Genomic DNA, 17,150 nt, shown 5'->3' on the forward strand with positions numbered 1-17,150 from the left:
AATTTGGGGGGAGCTTCCTCACACTTTGTCGTTCTCACTGACATGTTACTCTCATCTCTAAAGACTGGCTTCTAAGAGAATTTGCGCATTCATTTATTCCCTGTCACCAGAATCATCACCAATGTCTCCCTCTTCATTAGCTGCTTCCCTAAAATCTTCGAACATTCGGAAGTCTTCACCATCTTGAAAAACCCTCTTTGCTTGATAGCATTGCCTTAACTAAATTGTCCTATCTGATTGGCCATCTAAACCCACTGTCCTTGGCACTTATTTCCTGGCATTTTGATTAATGAGCTTCGAATGACTAAATCCTGAAAAGCATAGAGGATAGAAGGTCAACCTTGAGTCCTGCCTCTTACCATGGGCAAGTGACTTAACCTCTAGACTATGTTTTGCTCAGCAACTGCAGATGTGCATGAGAGCGTTTCTTCACCAGAAGTTCCTTATACAATGAAATCACAGGGTTGGTTAAACAAATGTGAAAGGCCCTGGGTATTGCTTCAGGGAAATTATTCTATTAAAAACATTATTTAAACTATATTCTAATGCCACTTTTGTTAATATGAAGGATGAAATTTGGACAACATTGTAGATAATTGCAAGGGTGTGTGCCTGTTAACCTAAGCATTTTTGTTTTTAGCATGAGGGACAGCCCCTTGGGATTTGGTCCTTACAATCTGAGTTTTGTAATACTGTAATGTTTAATTCTGACCCTGCTAGAGGGCCAACAATAGGAAACGCTGTCCTGTACAGACAAAAAACTGGGGCACCGTGTCACTTTTCTAATTCATAGAAGGATGTTCCCAGCAGCCATCCCTTCGTGTATCTTTAAGGAGCTGCATGTGCAGCCAGGCTCGGCTCGAGCTGTGGAGCATGTTTTCTAAAACGTGTAGCAGGTGTGAGTGTGTAGGTGGAGGCGGTGGTGGGGAACACATTTCGGTTTGCTCCCGGCCCCTTCCCCCCTTTGCCGCAAACCAACGAAGTGCTTTGGGGTGTCGAGGCATACCGTGGAGGAGAAAAGATCAAGGAATCTCAGCAGAACGAACCTCCACCCGCATCAGCAAGTTCCCTTCCAATAAGCAAGCAGGCCCGGAGAACCAAGGTCAGACACCTGGGTAGGGAAGGCAAGCAGCTGCAGCAAGGGCATCTTCTAAGCCTTCGGCCACCTTTCCTCCCATCATAAAGGCCATCAAAAGTCTCCCGGAAAGTCTGTGCTTTGCTAGGGGGAACCGAGGCGGGGGTGGGGGAGGAGGAAGGCCGAGGTGGGGGCAGGGAGAGGGGGAGGCGGAGGCAGAGCCCCGGCCCGCGGCGGGCTCTGATTGGTCTCCGCGGGGCGGGGTCCTTTCCCATTTCTTCCCCGTGCGTAGGGGAAGGGGGCGGGGCGCGCTGCTGGGTTCTCCAGCCGCTGGCGCTGCCTGAACTGCCTGCCTCGGCTGGCTCTGCTGGAGCCGCCGCCGCCGCCGCCGCCGCCGCCACGGCCAGCGCCGCCTGCCATCCCCGGGTCGGCCGCGGGGCTTTCGCGCCTTAGGACCGGGGCCCCTTCCGGTGCTGGTGGGGGCGTCTCGTTTCGGCAGAGGCAGCGGGCTTCTCTGCGGGAGAGTCACGCCAGGACCACCACCCCCTCCTCCCGCCTCTTCCTCCTCCTTCCCCCCTCCCGCGCCCAGTCCTGGCGGGGCCTCCCGCCCCCTCCACCTCTCCTCCCGTTCCGAAGAAGCCGGAGGCGGGGAAGGGGGGCGGGAGCGGGAGTGAGCCGGCGGCCGGGGTCCGGCTCCGGCGTCTCGGCGTCGGCCTAAGGCTCCACCTCCCGCCCCAGCCCGGGTCGGGGCAGGAAGCGGCGCGGGCAGGCTAGGTCCTGCGGGCTGCCAGTCCCTGGCTTAAGTTGCGGGTGGGATCCCCCTTGCCCTCCCGGCCTCTTCCCGGCGTGGCCCCGCCCCTGGGGCAGTGGGGAACCACTCAGCCTCCGCCCAGCCGGGCCGGGCCACGAAAACTTTTCCTTCCGATTTGACGTCCGTCCTTGCCCACGCTCGCCCCGCTCAGTCCCGGGCCCTCGTGCTGCCGGTGTGCACGGACGCCGAAGTCCAGCAGTTGCCCCTGCCCGGCTCGGCCTCCGAGGGGAGGACGGCGTGAGCGGGATTTGCGCCAGAGGCGGGCGGACTTTGATCCTTGATCCCCAGAGGCGGGCGCTGGGCGGGCTGTCCGCAGCTCGTGGCCTCCCCGCCCCAGCCCGGTGATTTCCCGGTGCCGTGCCCGGGAAGAGGAGAGGGGGGATTGGTCAGTCTGCAGGCTCTGGCCCCTCTTGACTTGGAAAATGAAGTTGAGCCGCCAGTTCACGGTGTTCGGCAGCGCGATCTTCTGCGTGGTGATCTTCTCCCTGTACCTGATGCTGGACCGAGGCCACTTCGACCACCCCAAGAACCCCCGCCGGGAGGGCGCCTTCCAGCAGGTGAGGAAGGAGAAGCGGGGGAGGGCGAAGGCGCACCGGGAAGGCGGGGTGGGGGGGAGCGGCGGGCACATCTGAACTCACACCGTTATGGTGAGCTTCCCCTTTGCGTTGAGGCTGACGGAGATCGAGGTCGAAATTCTCCTCGGAGGATGCGCGGAAGGATGAGCGGGAGAAGCTCCAGACCGCACCTGAGTGTCAGGGAAGAAGGGTGCAGCCTTCCCAGGCTGTTCCCCTCCCTGTCCTCCTCCACTCCGTCCGAGAACTCGTGCCCTTATCGAGATCAGGGAGTTGGACTGATACGAGACTGGGCAGAGTCCAGCGGTGGCACTTTGTCGACCCTGTAGGCAGCTACCTTAGGGGTCGAACGGGAAGTTCTGTCCCCCTCACTGGTACCTTTGCCAAGATCATTATGGATTTAAGTAACGAAACACATGGTCTGTATCAGTGTCCGGAGTCTCTTTCTAAAGGATGTGAAGGAAAAGGGTCATTGGAACTAATTGATCGTGGTTTGTTTTATTTTTTGCTTTAAAAGTCAAAATGAGGCTACCGAAAGTACTGGGGGATCCTTCTTGATCTATTAAGGTTGATTTTTTTCTTGTCAGCTTTGAATTGTTTCGGTTTTATTTAGTACTTGTGCAGTGGGAAGTTCATGCTGTACTTCACTTTGTAGCTATGAGGCGATCAATTCTGTGGTGTTAGAAAATTGACAAGTTTTGAAATCGACTCTTCAAATATGATAAAGTTACTTCGAATAAACCGCAATAATCTATTTCCTTTTGAAGGCTTACTCCTTTGGTGTGCAAGTTTCAGGATACAAAGTATTTCAGGAATTAATGACAAGTGAATTGGAAGAATTCCCCACTCCCCATCTCTTGCAAAAATAATTTTCTTTGGAAGTGGAACATGTGGCAAGTTAATGATAAGGTTAGGTAAAATGGTTAAAAACATTGCCCTAATTCTTTTCTATGCTTTTATGACACTTGAAGTTTGTGGACCACAAAAATTATTTAGTAATACTTTTGATAAGGAAAAAAAACTTAAAGCTGCTCTGTAAACTTTAAAAATTAGTTTTAAAGTAAAATGATACCTGTGTAATAATGAACTTAATTTGCAAAAACTATTTGAAAATATTTTATATAATATTTGACATTTATGTAGTTCACTATAGTTATGCTGATTTTCAAAGCACTTTACATTTATTGGTGCAGTCAGGTGTCTAAGTGCCTGGCCAGGAGTCAGGAAGACTCCTTCATCTTCCTGAGTTCATATCAGACCTCGGACATTTACTAGCTGTGTGACCCTGGGCAAGTCACTTACCCTGGCTTGCCTCAGGTCCCTTATCTATAAAATGAGCTGGAGAAGGAAATGGCAGACCATTCCAGTATCTTTGCAAAAAAAAAAAAAAAAAGACCCAAATGGGGACATGACTAAAAAAGGACTGAACAGTTTATTATTTCAGCAAGATAAATATCCAGACACTTGATAACAAACTGGTAATAGATAAAATACCTGATTAAAAGATAGTATGAATATAAGTATGAACTTGTGAAGCAAGAAAGAAAACTTAAGAGTTCTAATTCTAGTTTTTTGGGATTTTTTTTGAGGGAGGGAAGAGATTGTTAATTATAGTATTATTAAATATTTTTACCTCTTTCTGACATTTTAAAATGAAATTATATGAGCATTTAATTTTTATTTTTCTGTTAATTCTAATTTTATTCCATTTCCTGAAAAATAACCAACTCAGTTACAGAACATTGTAGATAATTTAAACTTAAAGTAGTATCATTAAACAGACATCACAGTGAGGAAGCCTCTGGGAAGATATCAGTGTGTTGGCAATCCTGATTGAAAGGTGGTATTTATAAGTTTTGTTGTAAAACCCAACCGTTTTCCCTTTCAGGCTTTTTAAAAAGGTTACATCTTTTAAAGCAACTTTTAATATTTATTAGGTTTAGTAACCTCAGCTTACTGAATTGAAACCTACAAAAATGCCCCTCTTATTCCTCTTATACAAGCCTTCTTAGTGTAATGACCATAGTTTACCTTGAGTAAATCCACCTTTTGAAGGAGAAAGAGAGTAGTATAGGGGAAGATGAACAGGGGCAGACAAGTGTATGTTAGCTTGGCAGTACCCTTCCCCACTCTCAATCAAGTGATAAATAGCTAGCTAATTTAGGGTACTGCTAGTTGAATCTTGAACTTAACTCATTAGCTTTTGTGTGGGACAGATGTCTTTTTTTTTTTTTTGGAGGGGGAAGGTAGGGCAATTGGGGTTAAATGACTTGCCCAAGGTCACACGGCTAGTACAGATGTCTTAAGCTCTCTTAGGAACCTCTTTTAGTAAACATGCTTACTTTTTTCTTTAAACATTTTTTTAATCTTTTTTAACCAGTATATCCCTTACCCTTCTCAGAGTTATCCTTCAATACCACGAATAAACAAATGACTGTATAGGTGGCATTCCACGATCCCTCTTCACTTCTAAGAAAGGGAAGTGAATTCACATCTTTTTGGAGACAGGCTTTATCTTTATATAGTTATATTATCAGTTTTGATTTTTTTTGTTGCTGTTATTCTTTGTATTGTTGTTATTGTGTACCTTAACTTTGATCTGCTTCCTTTATTTCCCATCACTGGACCTATGACTTAATTGGCATAGGGAGATGAAAGACTAAAAGTAGTTTAATTAGACCCTTAGGAGAATCTCCCAATACAACACACCTTTGCAACTTGTCTTAGAGAATCTTTGGTCATTGAGAGGCTAAGTGACATGCCCAGGGTTTCATAGCCAGTATGTGTCAGGGTTTCTTGTCTTGGGAACCATATCTACATCTATGTTTACATCTATATCTCTGTGTGTGTGTGTGTGTGTGTGTGTGTGTGTAAACACTCATACATGCATCGTTATTTAGCTATTTATTCTCTGTAGTCTGGAAACATCAACTTTTTCTCCAGTTATATGGTACTACAAAAGTGCTACAATAAATCGTTTTATGTATGGAACCTTTCTTTCTTAGCCCTCCTTGCAGTATAAGCTTATCAATGAACTCTGGATCCACTTTCTTGGCATATTTGTCACTGTTATTGACATAATTCCAAATTGTTTTTCAAGATGGTTGGAACAATCCTTAGTTCTACCAGTAGTTCTACAATGGCTTGTTTTCATTGAGGAGAAACATTTTTTTCTTAAAGTTTTAAAATTTGTTTTAAACACAAAGTAAGAAAAGAAAAAAAATCGCCATGCACACAGTAGAACCTGAGAGAGGATTCAATAGAAAGCAATACATTTCCATTTCAAGAAAACCTATATTCTCCCCCCAGGCTGCAGTTTAATTGCAGATATATCTATATCTCAATATCTCTATATTTATATATATCTATATATGAGAGAGATTGACATAAATATACACATTTATATTCATATGTACACATATACACATACATATACATAGGTATCTATAAACACACATTTATACACGTGTATATATATATACATATACATATATAAAAGACTGCTGTGCTTTTTTTAAATTTCACTTATCATTTGTTTCTGTAATGCCAAGCAAAGGCAACTTCCCAGGGTTCAAAATACCAGCATAGGAAAATTAAGAACAGAGAAAATCAGAATATAACATTATTCAAAATACAGCATTTACCAAGTGTAATTTAATAATCTCCAAGTACTATCCCACCCCTGGACATTAGATTCATTTAATCAATCACAAAAGTCCTTTTTTTAAATACTACTCTACCCCTAGGCTGTATATTCATTTAGTCAACCACAAAGCCCCTCTTCTCAAATGGAGATTAGTTTCCACTCATAAGTAACATACATTTATTTGTTCAATCACAGAGCACAAAAAGGTCAGAAGTTCTCCACCCTTGGATCACAATTGAATTTACCCCAGAGTTACAGCAAGCTTAAGCACAGCATTTAGTACCCAGAGAGAGGTCTTTTCTTCATCTTGACAGGAGGCAAGTTCTCAGCAATCTTTGTTCCTGGGGAGACAAAGCTTAGCAAGGCCACACGATACATTGCCAGTGTCTTCATTAATTCATTCTCTGTCTGCAGAACAGTCCTAGGACCCCTCGAAACATTAGCAAAACCCTCTTCCAGGATTTCTGTAAACATACAAGAAAATCCTTCTTCAGGGCTTTTGAACCAACAGCAAGGTTCCAAGACCTCTGCAACAACAGCACTGTCCTTCACCAGTAGACAGAATTCACTCTCTGTCTGCAGGACAGTCTCAGGAGCTTTTAACCAACAGTAAGGTTCCAGAACTTCTGCAACAACAGGATTGTCTTTCACCAGTGGACAAATCTGGCAAAACAACATCAAAACAGACAGACAAAGTACCAGCATAACAGCCATGTCTCCTCAGTCCTCGGCAGCTCTGGGTGGCAGCTCTCAAAGTCCTGGGCAATTCAAAGTGGCCCTCGGCAATCCTCTCAGTCTCTCTCTGCCTCCAAAGGTGCTGCTTCCAAAAAGTTCTTCTGCCTCTCTCTTTTCTTGTGTCTCTCTAAATTTATGTCACCAGCTCCTCCAGGTTCAGCCCTCTCTTTTCACGTCAACAAATGAGATTCGTAAGCTCTGGGTTTTAACACAGTCAAACCAAATACCAAGCCAATACAGGGGGATCTTTAAATTTCATTACTATTACAGTTTCTCTGCAGGTGGATAGCATCTTCCTTCATAAATCCAAGTCTTTCCATGTTTTTCAGAATCAACCTGTTCATCGTTTCTTACACCATTGTTGGCTTCCCATTGCCCAATTCTAGTTTTCAAAGAGTTGTTTTTGTGAGGGTTAAATTTCCACAGGCCTCAGAAGGGGGCAAGGAAACAACACTAGCCTTCTTCTCATTGGTTGCCTCCAAATCTGGTGTGTAGATATCCTCACGTAAGGGATTGAAGGATGTTTCCTTCTGATTGGGTAGAAGGGTCAAATGAAGAATTATGATAAAGGATTGTCAAGTGTAACTCTCATTGGCTATCTCCAAATTTGGTGCATAATGAGGGAGTAGGAAACACCTCCTCTGATAGGATACTAATTCATGAATAATTATGATAATGAAGGATTGATATTGCTTTTCACCCATTAGCTAGCTACTCAGAAGAGATTGTGAGCTCACCTCACCTACCAATGGTGAGACCAGACAGGGGAGTGGGCCTGGTTAGGATTAGGATAATCTAGCTTTGAGCTTCTGCAATTTCTACTCCCTGGCTGACTGGCTGATGCCCTATGGGCCCTTTCTCATGAGAAAGAATAAAGGACTCTTTCTGCTTTTCTACTCAGACTCTGATTTTTAAAAATCTGGAAGTGGTCTCTATCCCACACAGTTTCTTCCTTAAGATTCTGCCTCTCCTTTTCCAGTTGATTGATTCTTTCGGTTTTCTTGGATTATTATTTAAAAAAAATTTTTTTCCTCAATCTCTCTTGATTAAAAATTTTTTTTTTAAATTCTAAGATTTCTTTTTGGGCAGGTGATCATTTATCATTACTCTAAAGTAAGAGAAGCTGTTTTTTGCTTCAGTATCCTCCTCTGAAGATGAACCCCAGTCTTTATTTCTGTAGTAACCTTCTATGGTTGGGTTTTCTCCTTTGCTTGCTCATTTTTGTTTTGTTTTTTAATTTTTAGCAGCTTGTTACTATAATCACCTCTAGTCCTAGGGTGTGGGGGATGATACTGTTGGTCTCAGGTCCTTCTTACCGTTATTTTTTGAGCTTTGTCCTGGGGCCAACCTCTGCACTCCTTTTCTCTTGGCACACTAAGTTGGAAATGATCTTGCTTCCTGAGGACCCACCAGTGGCTGTAATCTTCTATTCCGTGTTCTCATCTGGAACTAAAACCAAGAACTCAGTTCTCTGTAACTGATAAGGATGACAATATGGTTCAGCAGGAACTCCGATCTTAATCTAAGACCAGAAAGCTTGCTATTCATTCTGGAAAGAATTCAGCCCAAACCAACTTGGAGTCAGAGTTGTAAAAGTTTATTGTATGCTTTACAGCGGGCAAGGGTCCTTAGGGGACCTGCAAATTTATTGTTAGGCTGTACAGCAGGCAGGAATCCTTTAGGGGATCTGCAACCTTAAAGGATAGAATTAAGGTTTTTATAGAATAATCCATAGAATTGTGGCAGTTATGCTAACTAGGTGATTAAGGGTGGGATTAAGGAGGAGTTAAGGTGGGGCCAATGTTTAAAGGGACATGCACTTCTAACTTAACTGTGAAGGGGAATTGCCCATGATTCACTGGGAAAAAGCCCAAGGGGGGGGCTACCTAGAGGTGTGGTTTTAGGCTTGAAATGTCACTAAATCAGCTAGCGGTCAAGGGCTGACTGAGAAGTGCCCAGTCTGCCACCCATCAGTGTCATGTTTGACAAGATTGATGTCTGGGAACCAAGGTTAATGGAGACAGTGTATGGATAATAGGCTAAGGAGTTAACCCAGAGATAGGGTACCGAAGGATTCATGTGGGCAGCTGGACACTGTACAAGGTGGAGATAATAGTTGCTGGAATGTTTATAGATACTTTTGTGAAAGATTCACAAGTTTAGCTTGTCACTCTTCCAAGCTGAGATAAACAATTCCTGAGGGGGGGGGAGGGAGGGGGAGGGTGTGAAGTGTGATTTTACAAACTGATGTTACAAACATGGATACCAGACACCCCATCATTACTGATGTTGCAAATTGGTATTACAAATTGATGTTATAAATATAGATCCCAAGCACCCCATCATAACTACTCACAGCCACCAGCATCCCCATCCCACTGCTTCTGCATTCACCTGTAGTGTGTTGCTGGTTTCTTCTTGCCCAGATGGTTCCTGTGCAGCACAGCTGGGCCTGGCATCCCTCAGCAGGTGAGGTTTCTTCAGTCTTCTCCTTCACAAATACCTGACACTTCTCCCCCCCCTTGCCTCCCCCCCCACACACACTGTGAGGTGAGAATTCCTATGGCTGTTGCCACCTCTTAACCCAGCTGCCCCCAGGACTTGTTTGTTTTTTTTCTGGGGAGATATATAGCCTGGAGGTGTTTATTCTTCACTCAGGCTGAACCTTCTTCTTTGGATCTTCTCTAGTTCTCCCTGGAGGACCACTCTTCTGCCCCTGCTCTTGTTTATTTTGGCAGCTCTGTGTTCACCCTGAGGCTCTGTTTTGTCTTGTTTGTGGAGGAAATTTGGAGAGTCTGGAATTTTCTGACCTATAGAGAAACATTTTTTCTTGCATTTAAAAAATGGTGGAGAATAATTTAAGCAGGTTTAGTAATGAGCTTTGTTCAGCACTTTTGTGTCTATGTGGAGGCAGGGTAGGAGAATTGATTAATGACTTGGATCATCTCAGAGAAAAATAGACATTTAACTTTTTGAGTACTCTATAAAGTAGATTTTGTCAAACATTTTACAATAATCTTTGGCATTGTAAAATTACAGTTTTAGAGTTGGAAAATAGTGCAGAGCTTATTTAGTCTGACCTTTACCTGGAATAGGATCTACTTTACAACACATGTGATATATAGTTAGTTATTCATCCTTTGCTTAAAGACCTCAAGGGTGGCAGAACCCTTCTATTCACAGCTATAAGACTTCTACTTTTGGATAGCTCACATTGTTAGGAAGATTTTATTTACAGCAAAGCCAAATTTGCCTTTTGTGGCCAAGTAGAACAAATCCAGTGCCTCTCCCTTCCTTCTTTCCCCCTCTCCAAGGGTCCCGTGCACATTCTCTACCTTAATCAATAGCCCTCTTAAAATGTGGTTCCTAAAACAGAGTATGGTATCTGACCAAGGAAAAATATAGTGCATGGTTCAACAACTTATTTCTAAACGCTGTGTCTCTTTTAAGGTTGTTTTCTTGGTTGCCATATTATGCTGTTGACTCATAGAATTTGCAGTCTAGTCAAAAACATTCAGCTACCTTTGAGATCTGGCTGTCTCTGCTTCACTACTTGCTTTCTTTTCTCAACTTGTAACAGCACTGTTCTGGGCTTAGGCTTATCACAGGTCAGTGCTCTGCTAGTTTAGGTTCAGTATTGAAACAAATTAGACACTTGCAGATCATTCAGCAGTTAAGAGATTTACCTAAATGTGACAGGAAATGGATCTGCAATATTGATAAGTGTTAAGGACTCCCTGAGTTGATTCCCTTGATGGAAGCACCCTTCCCTGAGTTATGCATCATTTTCTACCAGCCAAGCATCAGAGAGTCATCTCATGATTGTTTTGTTCTTTGGTGACCAGGAAATGGTAGCAGGATCCTGACCTGCTCTCTCTCTGCAGTCTCTCAGAGCCAACTAAGTCTTTAAAAAAATTTTTTTTTAATTCATTTTGAACTTAAATTGAAAAAAATACAAAAAGAAGAATTATTTCCATGTGTATAGTATGATATAAAAAGAGGATTCAATTTAAAACCACAAATTTCCATTTCATACTGTTTACTTTTTTGAAAAACTATGTAATATACAACAGCATTTTCAAAGCTACCCTTTTCTGTGCCTTCTGAGTTTTCTCTTGTTCTATGCTGCGTACTTCTTGTTTTTTTTTTCTCTGTCCCTTCCCGCCCTGCCCTAGAGAAGGCTACTGTAATGGTAAGGGAATTTGAAGATCTTCCTTGTTCCTTAATAGGCCTAGGGAATTTGAAGATCTTCCTTGCCCCTTGATGGGCCTCACTTGGAGCCGAGCAAGAGAAGCTCCCTTAGAGGAGGCTTATTTTTCAGCATCCCTTTTATTACTTTGTAATTAGGGAGTTGGTCAGGAAGGTTGTGATATCTTCTGACCCTGGAGAAGGTGCCAGATTTTGCTTTGGGGCTCATTTATGGGAAGAGTTGAGGGATTTGGTCAGGTGAGACTCTGGGTAGCTGTTGAGCTCCAGGCTTTGAAAACCCAGATGCTGGTGCATTTTAAGATTCCTTCCAGTTCTAAATTTTATGATCCTACCAGGAGAGGCCCCAAAGGAAACTGAAAAATAAACACTGATTTCATAATCACTATTCCTAATAATTCCTGGTCATTATAGGAATGAGGTGATGAGGACCTGGACTTGGACAAGAGGGACAGATCAAAGATTTAATAAAAACTTTTTGAACCTAGGATACCAGAAGAATGGTGGCACTATTTATAGAAATGAGTAGCTGGAAAGGGTAGTTGGTTGGGCAAGAGGAGGTCAGTTTTGAAGGAAAACAACAACAGTAAAAGAGTTCCCTTTTAGAAGTATATGAGGAGAGAAGGACTGAAAGCAGAAGTCAAATAGATGGGATAATGAAGAAACAAGACTGAAACATAATGGATACCCTCAGCACCTTGCTTCCAAGTGAATCAGTATTTTATGTGAGACTAAATTATAGAATAGGAGGGTGCATAAAAGGTGAAAGAAGATGAAGATTGAGAGGAATATGTGATGTACTCTCATCAAATTAAAGACCAACCAAAAAAGGAAAATAGCTACTGTAGTCCCTCAAGTAGAAGAGTGCTTAGTGGAGAACGGGCTGAGGGGGCAGGCAGGGAAGGAGAGAATCTTGTTTTAGTGCTGGGATGGGGTACTACTAAAAGAATGCTTCTGTGGGAGGAGAGAGATTCTATAGAGGTGGATGGGTAACTTTACAATGGATGGGATCATCAGACATTATTTACTTATCATCATTGCTGCCCGTTGAAGGCAAAGAATTCAGAAAAGAAGGTGACTCTACTCATCCTTACTTTGAAAGGGGAATCAGAGTACTTGGTGGCTATTAACATCCAGAAGAATGGAAGGACATGGACCCTGAGAAGAGCAGCCCTGGCAAATGGGAGAAGATGATGACTAGGGAGCATGCCATAGTAATAAAATGCCCAGTCTGGGACATGGGGCAATAGCCTCTCTGTAATTGGCAGGAATTGGCATTTCTAAGAGTGAGGCACGGGGGAAAAAAAGAAGAAACCCAAAATAACTGCCTCAGAAGATTTTATGCCATTAGGAATATAGAGACTAAAGAGGAACTAAATAAGTATAAGGATCATAAATCAAAGAATAAAAGTCTGGAATAGATACAAAGGGAAGAGAATGGGAGAAAAATTCTTTTTGGGAAAATATAAAGTGAAATTTTAAAAGCTAACGAAAGGAAGGAGAAGAAGAAGGATTTTCCTTGACTGCTTAAGTGAGAGAGGAAAAAAGAGGAAGAATTAGTCAAATAAAAATAAAATTAAAAACCACTAAAATCCCCCCTAATAAACAAAACTCTAAAACTAGAACTAGAAAAAGAGATGGGAAGAGAGCTAATGGGAATAGGGATACCTTAAAACAGATTAAGCTAATACAAGTGGAGAGATTATAGTATTGTCATTACATAGGAAGAGGTAAAAGAATCCCAATTTAGAAAAGAATATTAGAGACAAAAGTATGAAAATATAGACTCAAGTCTCTTAACTTTAAATGGGAATGGTAATCTAGGAAGCCAATAAAATGAAAAGGAATGACAGATCTGATGAGAAAAGAAAGCCCACAATCTGTTCTTTTCAAGAAACACACCTAAAAGACATAAAGATGAGAAGAGTAGGAAAAAAAAATTACTATGCATCAGAATTAAAAAAAAAAATAGCACGTGTGATCAGGCTATCAAGTGGAGCAAAAAAACCCTCATTTTAAAAAAGGATGAACTAGGAAACTGCATTTTGCTGAAAAATCATACGGTAGACAGAAAACCAATATTAACCTTATATTCTTCAAAATACTTTAGCATCATAATTCATAAGGAAACATTAGTTGAGCTACAAGAATAGAGAGCAACATATTATAGTAACAGGGATTTTCAGTGTCTCCCTTTTGGATATCTAACAGAAAGATGAACAAAAGGGAAAATAAAGAACTGAACAAATTTCTGGAAAAACTAGAACTAAAAGACTTGGCATCTTCTAAATGGGACTGCTAGTACTTTTTTTAGTACTATATGCAACTTCATTGTCATGAGGCATCTGCTTAGTGTTCTGCTTCGTTTGGTATGCAAATTACAAATTATTATAATCTTGTTTGATAAAGTAGGACTTCTACTATGGTTAATTCTAGTTACTTTTGACCCTTTGGGGAGACAAAGAAAAAATTAAAATATCCTCAAGGATCTTACATTCATATTGGGGACAAAAAAAGTCTAAATAGGTAGAGTAGACTTGAAGGGGAAGGCACTGGTAGAAGTAGGTGTGTGTGAGAGACTCAGAGACAGACATCTTGAAAAACATCCTTCAGTTGGTGCTACTTGAGCTGAGTTTTAGAGAAATCTAAGGATTCTAGGTGAGAATGAGGTGTTGTATTGTTCATGGAATAACAAATAAGCCAGTGTGTTTGAATGCTTGCACAGTAGAATTTGTGAATGGGAATAATGTGTAAGAAACCTTAATTTCTTAAACAGTACCAAATTGCATTAATGATGAGTGCTTTGTAGCATTGCTTAAGGTCTGGCACTGGCACTTTTGTCCCCATTGCTTTTCATTCTTCTTTCTCTTGAGATTCCTGACCTTTTTTTTTTCTCACCATGTAAATTTTGTTATTTTTGTCTAGTTCTATAAATCAAAGTAGTTTGATTGGTATGACATTGAATTAGTAAATTAATTTAGGTAGTATTGTCATTTTTATTGTATTGGGGTAGCCTTATATCTAAAAGGTCACAACATAAACAAATTAGAGAAATATGGGGGAAAAAATTACCTATCAAATCTATGGATTGAAGAATTCTTGACCAAACAAGGAATACATAGGATTATAGAAGATAAAAATGGATCATTTTGATTAGATAAAATTTTTCAAAAATGTATTTTTTAGTTTTTAACATTCACTTCCATAAGATGTTGAATTCCACATTTTCTCCGCCCCCCCACCCCAAGATAGCATGCAATCTGAGATAGACTCTACACATACTTTCATATTAAACATATTTTCACATTAGTCATGCTGTAAAGCATTATAACCAATGGGAGGAACCACCAGGGGAAAAAAAAAAACAAAAAAAAGAGAGAGCAAATAATATGCTTCTATCTGTATTCAGACTCCATAGTTCTTTTTCTGGATGTGGATAGCATTTTCCATCATGAATGATCTGTTCTTGATAAAGTCATGTTGGCTCTTTTTATTTATTTGTTTTTGGAGGGGGGAAGGCAGTGCAGTTGGGGTTAGGTGACTTGCCCAAGGTCACATGGCTAGTAAGTGTTAGGTGTCTGAGGCCTGATTTGAATTCAGGTCCTCCTGACTCCAGGGCTGGTGTTCTATTCACTGTGCCACTGACTGAAGAAGCATGACCGGGATGCTAAGACTTTGTCTGTTGGTGGCTTGGTTGAGCTTGAGTTCCTGGGAACAGAAATTGTGAAGGATTTGAGATGGACCTAGACCCTGTGAACTTCATTGTAGAGCAGGATTTACACAGAGAGCTGGACAAGGAACTGGGAGCTGTCTGCCTTTGAATCCAGATGACTGGTGGATTCAGGTAGGAATTGCCTTTTCCCGAGTCAAGATGAAAAGAACTGAGTAGTGATGAAATTGTAGACCTAGGGGTAGAAGGTCTGTGTATTTTCTAATGATTTGTACTTAGTGATTGATTGCTGAATAAGTGACTGATTGAGTTAACTTAGTGTGCCCCATGAGTGGAAGATTTTGACTATTGTACTTTGAGATGATTGTTCTTTGTTCAAAACTTTGTGGCCACTATGGTGGAAACTATGTGGCCATTTTAATGATAAGCTGTTGTGAATACTATATTATGATTTTCTGTGATAAGTTGTAATATTGTGAATGCTGTACCTTGGTTTTCTGTGAATGTTTTGCTTTGATTTGTTACTGAATAGAGTGTTCACTATACTGTGTAATCAGAATCTTAAAAGGTGTTTCACAGTAGCATTCTTCTGGAAAGCTGCTCATGCATGGCATTACAGCCACCTAGCTGCCCCTTGTTTATTTTTAAAAATTAATTTATTTTTAGTTTTCAACTTTCATTTCCACAAGATTTTAAGTTCCAAATTTTCATTCCATCTTTCTCCTTCCCCCCAACCCCAAGAGGGCGTACATTCTGATTATTCCTTCCCCCATTCTGCCCTCCCTTCTATCATACCCCCTCTTTCCTCTTTATTTTCTTGTAGGGTAAGATAGATTTCTCTACCTCATTTCCAGTATATATTATTTCCTAGTTGCATGTAAAAATTTTTTTTAACATTTGTTCTTAAAAAAAAGTTACAAATTCTCTCCCTTTTCCCCACCCCACCCACCCTCACTGAGAAGGGAAGCAATTCAACATAGGTTGTACATGTATATTATGCAAAACACTTCCATTATAGTCATGTTGTGAAAGATTAACTATATTTCCCTCCATCCTATCCCCCTCCCCACTTATTCTATTTTCTTCTTTGATCTGTCCCTTTTCAAAAATGTTTGCTTCTGACTACCCCCTCCCTCAGTTTGCCCTCCCTTCTATCATCCCCTCTCCCTTATCCATTTCCCCTTTACTTTCCTCTGGGGTAAGATACCCAATTGAGTGTGTATATTATTGTCTCCTTCAGCCAAATCCTATGAGAGTAAGGTTCAGTCATTCCCTCTTACCTCCTCCCTCTTCCCTCCATTGTGAAACCTTTTTCTTGCCTTTTTTATATGAGGTGATTTACCCCATTCTGTCTCTCCCTTTTTCCTCCCAATATATTCCTCTCTCACCCCTTAATTTTATTTTTTAGATATCATCCCTTCATATTCAACTTACCCTGTGCCATCTATCTGTCTATCTGCATATTTCCTCCAACTACCCAAATTCTGAGAAAGGTCTCATGAATTACAAATATCATCTTTCCATGTAGGAATGTAAACAGTTCAACTTTAATAAGTCCCTTACAATTTCTCTTTCCTGTTTACCTTTTCATGCTTCTCTTGCATCTTGTATTTGAAAGTCAGATTTTCTATTCAGCTCTGGTCTTTTCAGCAAGAATGCTTGAAAGTCCTCTATTTCATTGAATGTCCATTTCCCTCCAGAAACTCAGTTTTGCTGGATAGGCAATTCTTGATTTTAATCTTAGCTCCTCTGACCTCCAGAATATCATATTCCAAGCCCTTTGATCCCTTAATGTAAAGGTCTTGTATTATCTTGATTGTATTTCCATAATACTCAAATTGTTTCTTTCTGACTGTTTGCAATATTTTTTCTTTGACCAGGGAACTCTGGAATTTTACTACAATATTCCTGGGAGTTTTCCTTTTGGGATCTCTAGTTTTTTTCCAATTTATTTATTTATTTTTAATTTTTAGCATTCATTTCAGCAAGGTTTTGAGTTACAAATTTTTCTCCCCTACTCCCCACCCCAAAATAGTGAGCCTACTGAATACCTCTTCCCCCAGTCTGTTCTCTCTTTTATTCTCCCCTATCCCCCCCTCAAACTTTCTGGTAGCACAAGATGGATTTCTATATCCCAGTGCTTGTATATCTTATTTCCCAGTTGCATGTAAAACACAATTTTTTTTTTAACATTTGTTTTTGAAACAGAGTCTTTCCCTTCTTATCTCCTCACCCACCCCCACTGGGAAGACAAGCAATTCAACACAGATTGTATATGTAGAGTTATGCAAAACATTTCCATAGTAGTTATATTGAGAAAGACTGTATTTCCCTCCATCCTATCCTGCCCCACTACTTACTCTATTTTCTCCTTTAACACTGTCCCTTTTCAAAAGTGTTAGCTTCTAACTACCCTGTCCCCCAGTCTGCCCTAC

The 17,150-nt window shown here is 41.3% G+C and overlaps 1 protein-coding gene across 1 annotated transcript in view; it reads left to right on the plus strand.

The window, feature by feature from the left end:
* The first annotated feature begins 1,475 nt into the window (after positions 1-1,475).
* Positions 1,476-17,150, plus strand: part of MAN2A1 (mannosidase alpha class 2A member 1) — a 236,724-nt gene continuing 221,049 nt past the window's right edge. The window contains exon 1 of the mRNA XM_069088155.1: positions 1,476-2,443. Coding sequence (XP_068944256.1) covers positions 2,309-2,443 — 135 coding nt within the window. The 5' untranslated portion in view covers positions 1,476-2,308. The remainder of the gene's footprint in view (positions 2,444-17,150) is intronic.

Source organism: Petaurus breviceps, unplaced genomic scaffold (assembly GCF_028583685.1).
Source record: "Petaurus breviceps papuanus isolate PSGF00001 unplaced genomic scaffold, PetGlider_PUasm1.0 184, whole genome shotgun sequence".
Taxonomy (NCBI): Eukaryota; Metazoa; Chordata; class Mammalia; order Diprotodontia; family Petauridae; genus Petaurus; species Petaurus breviceps.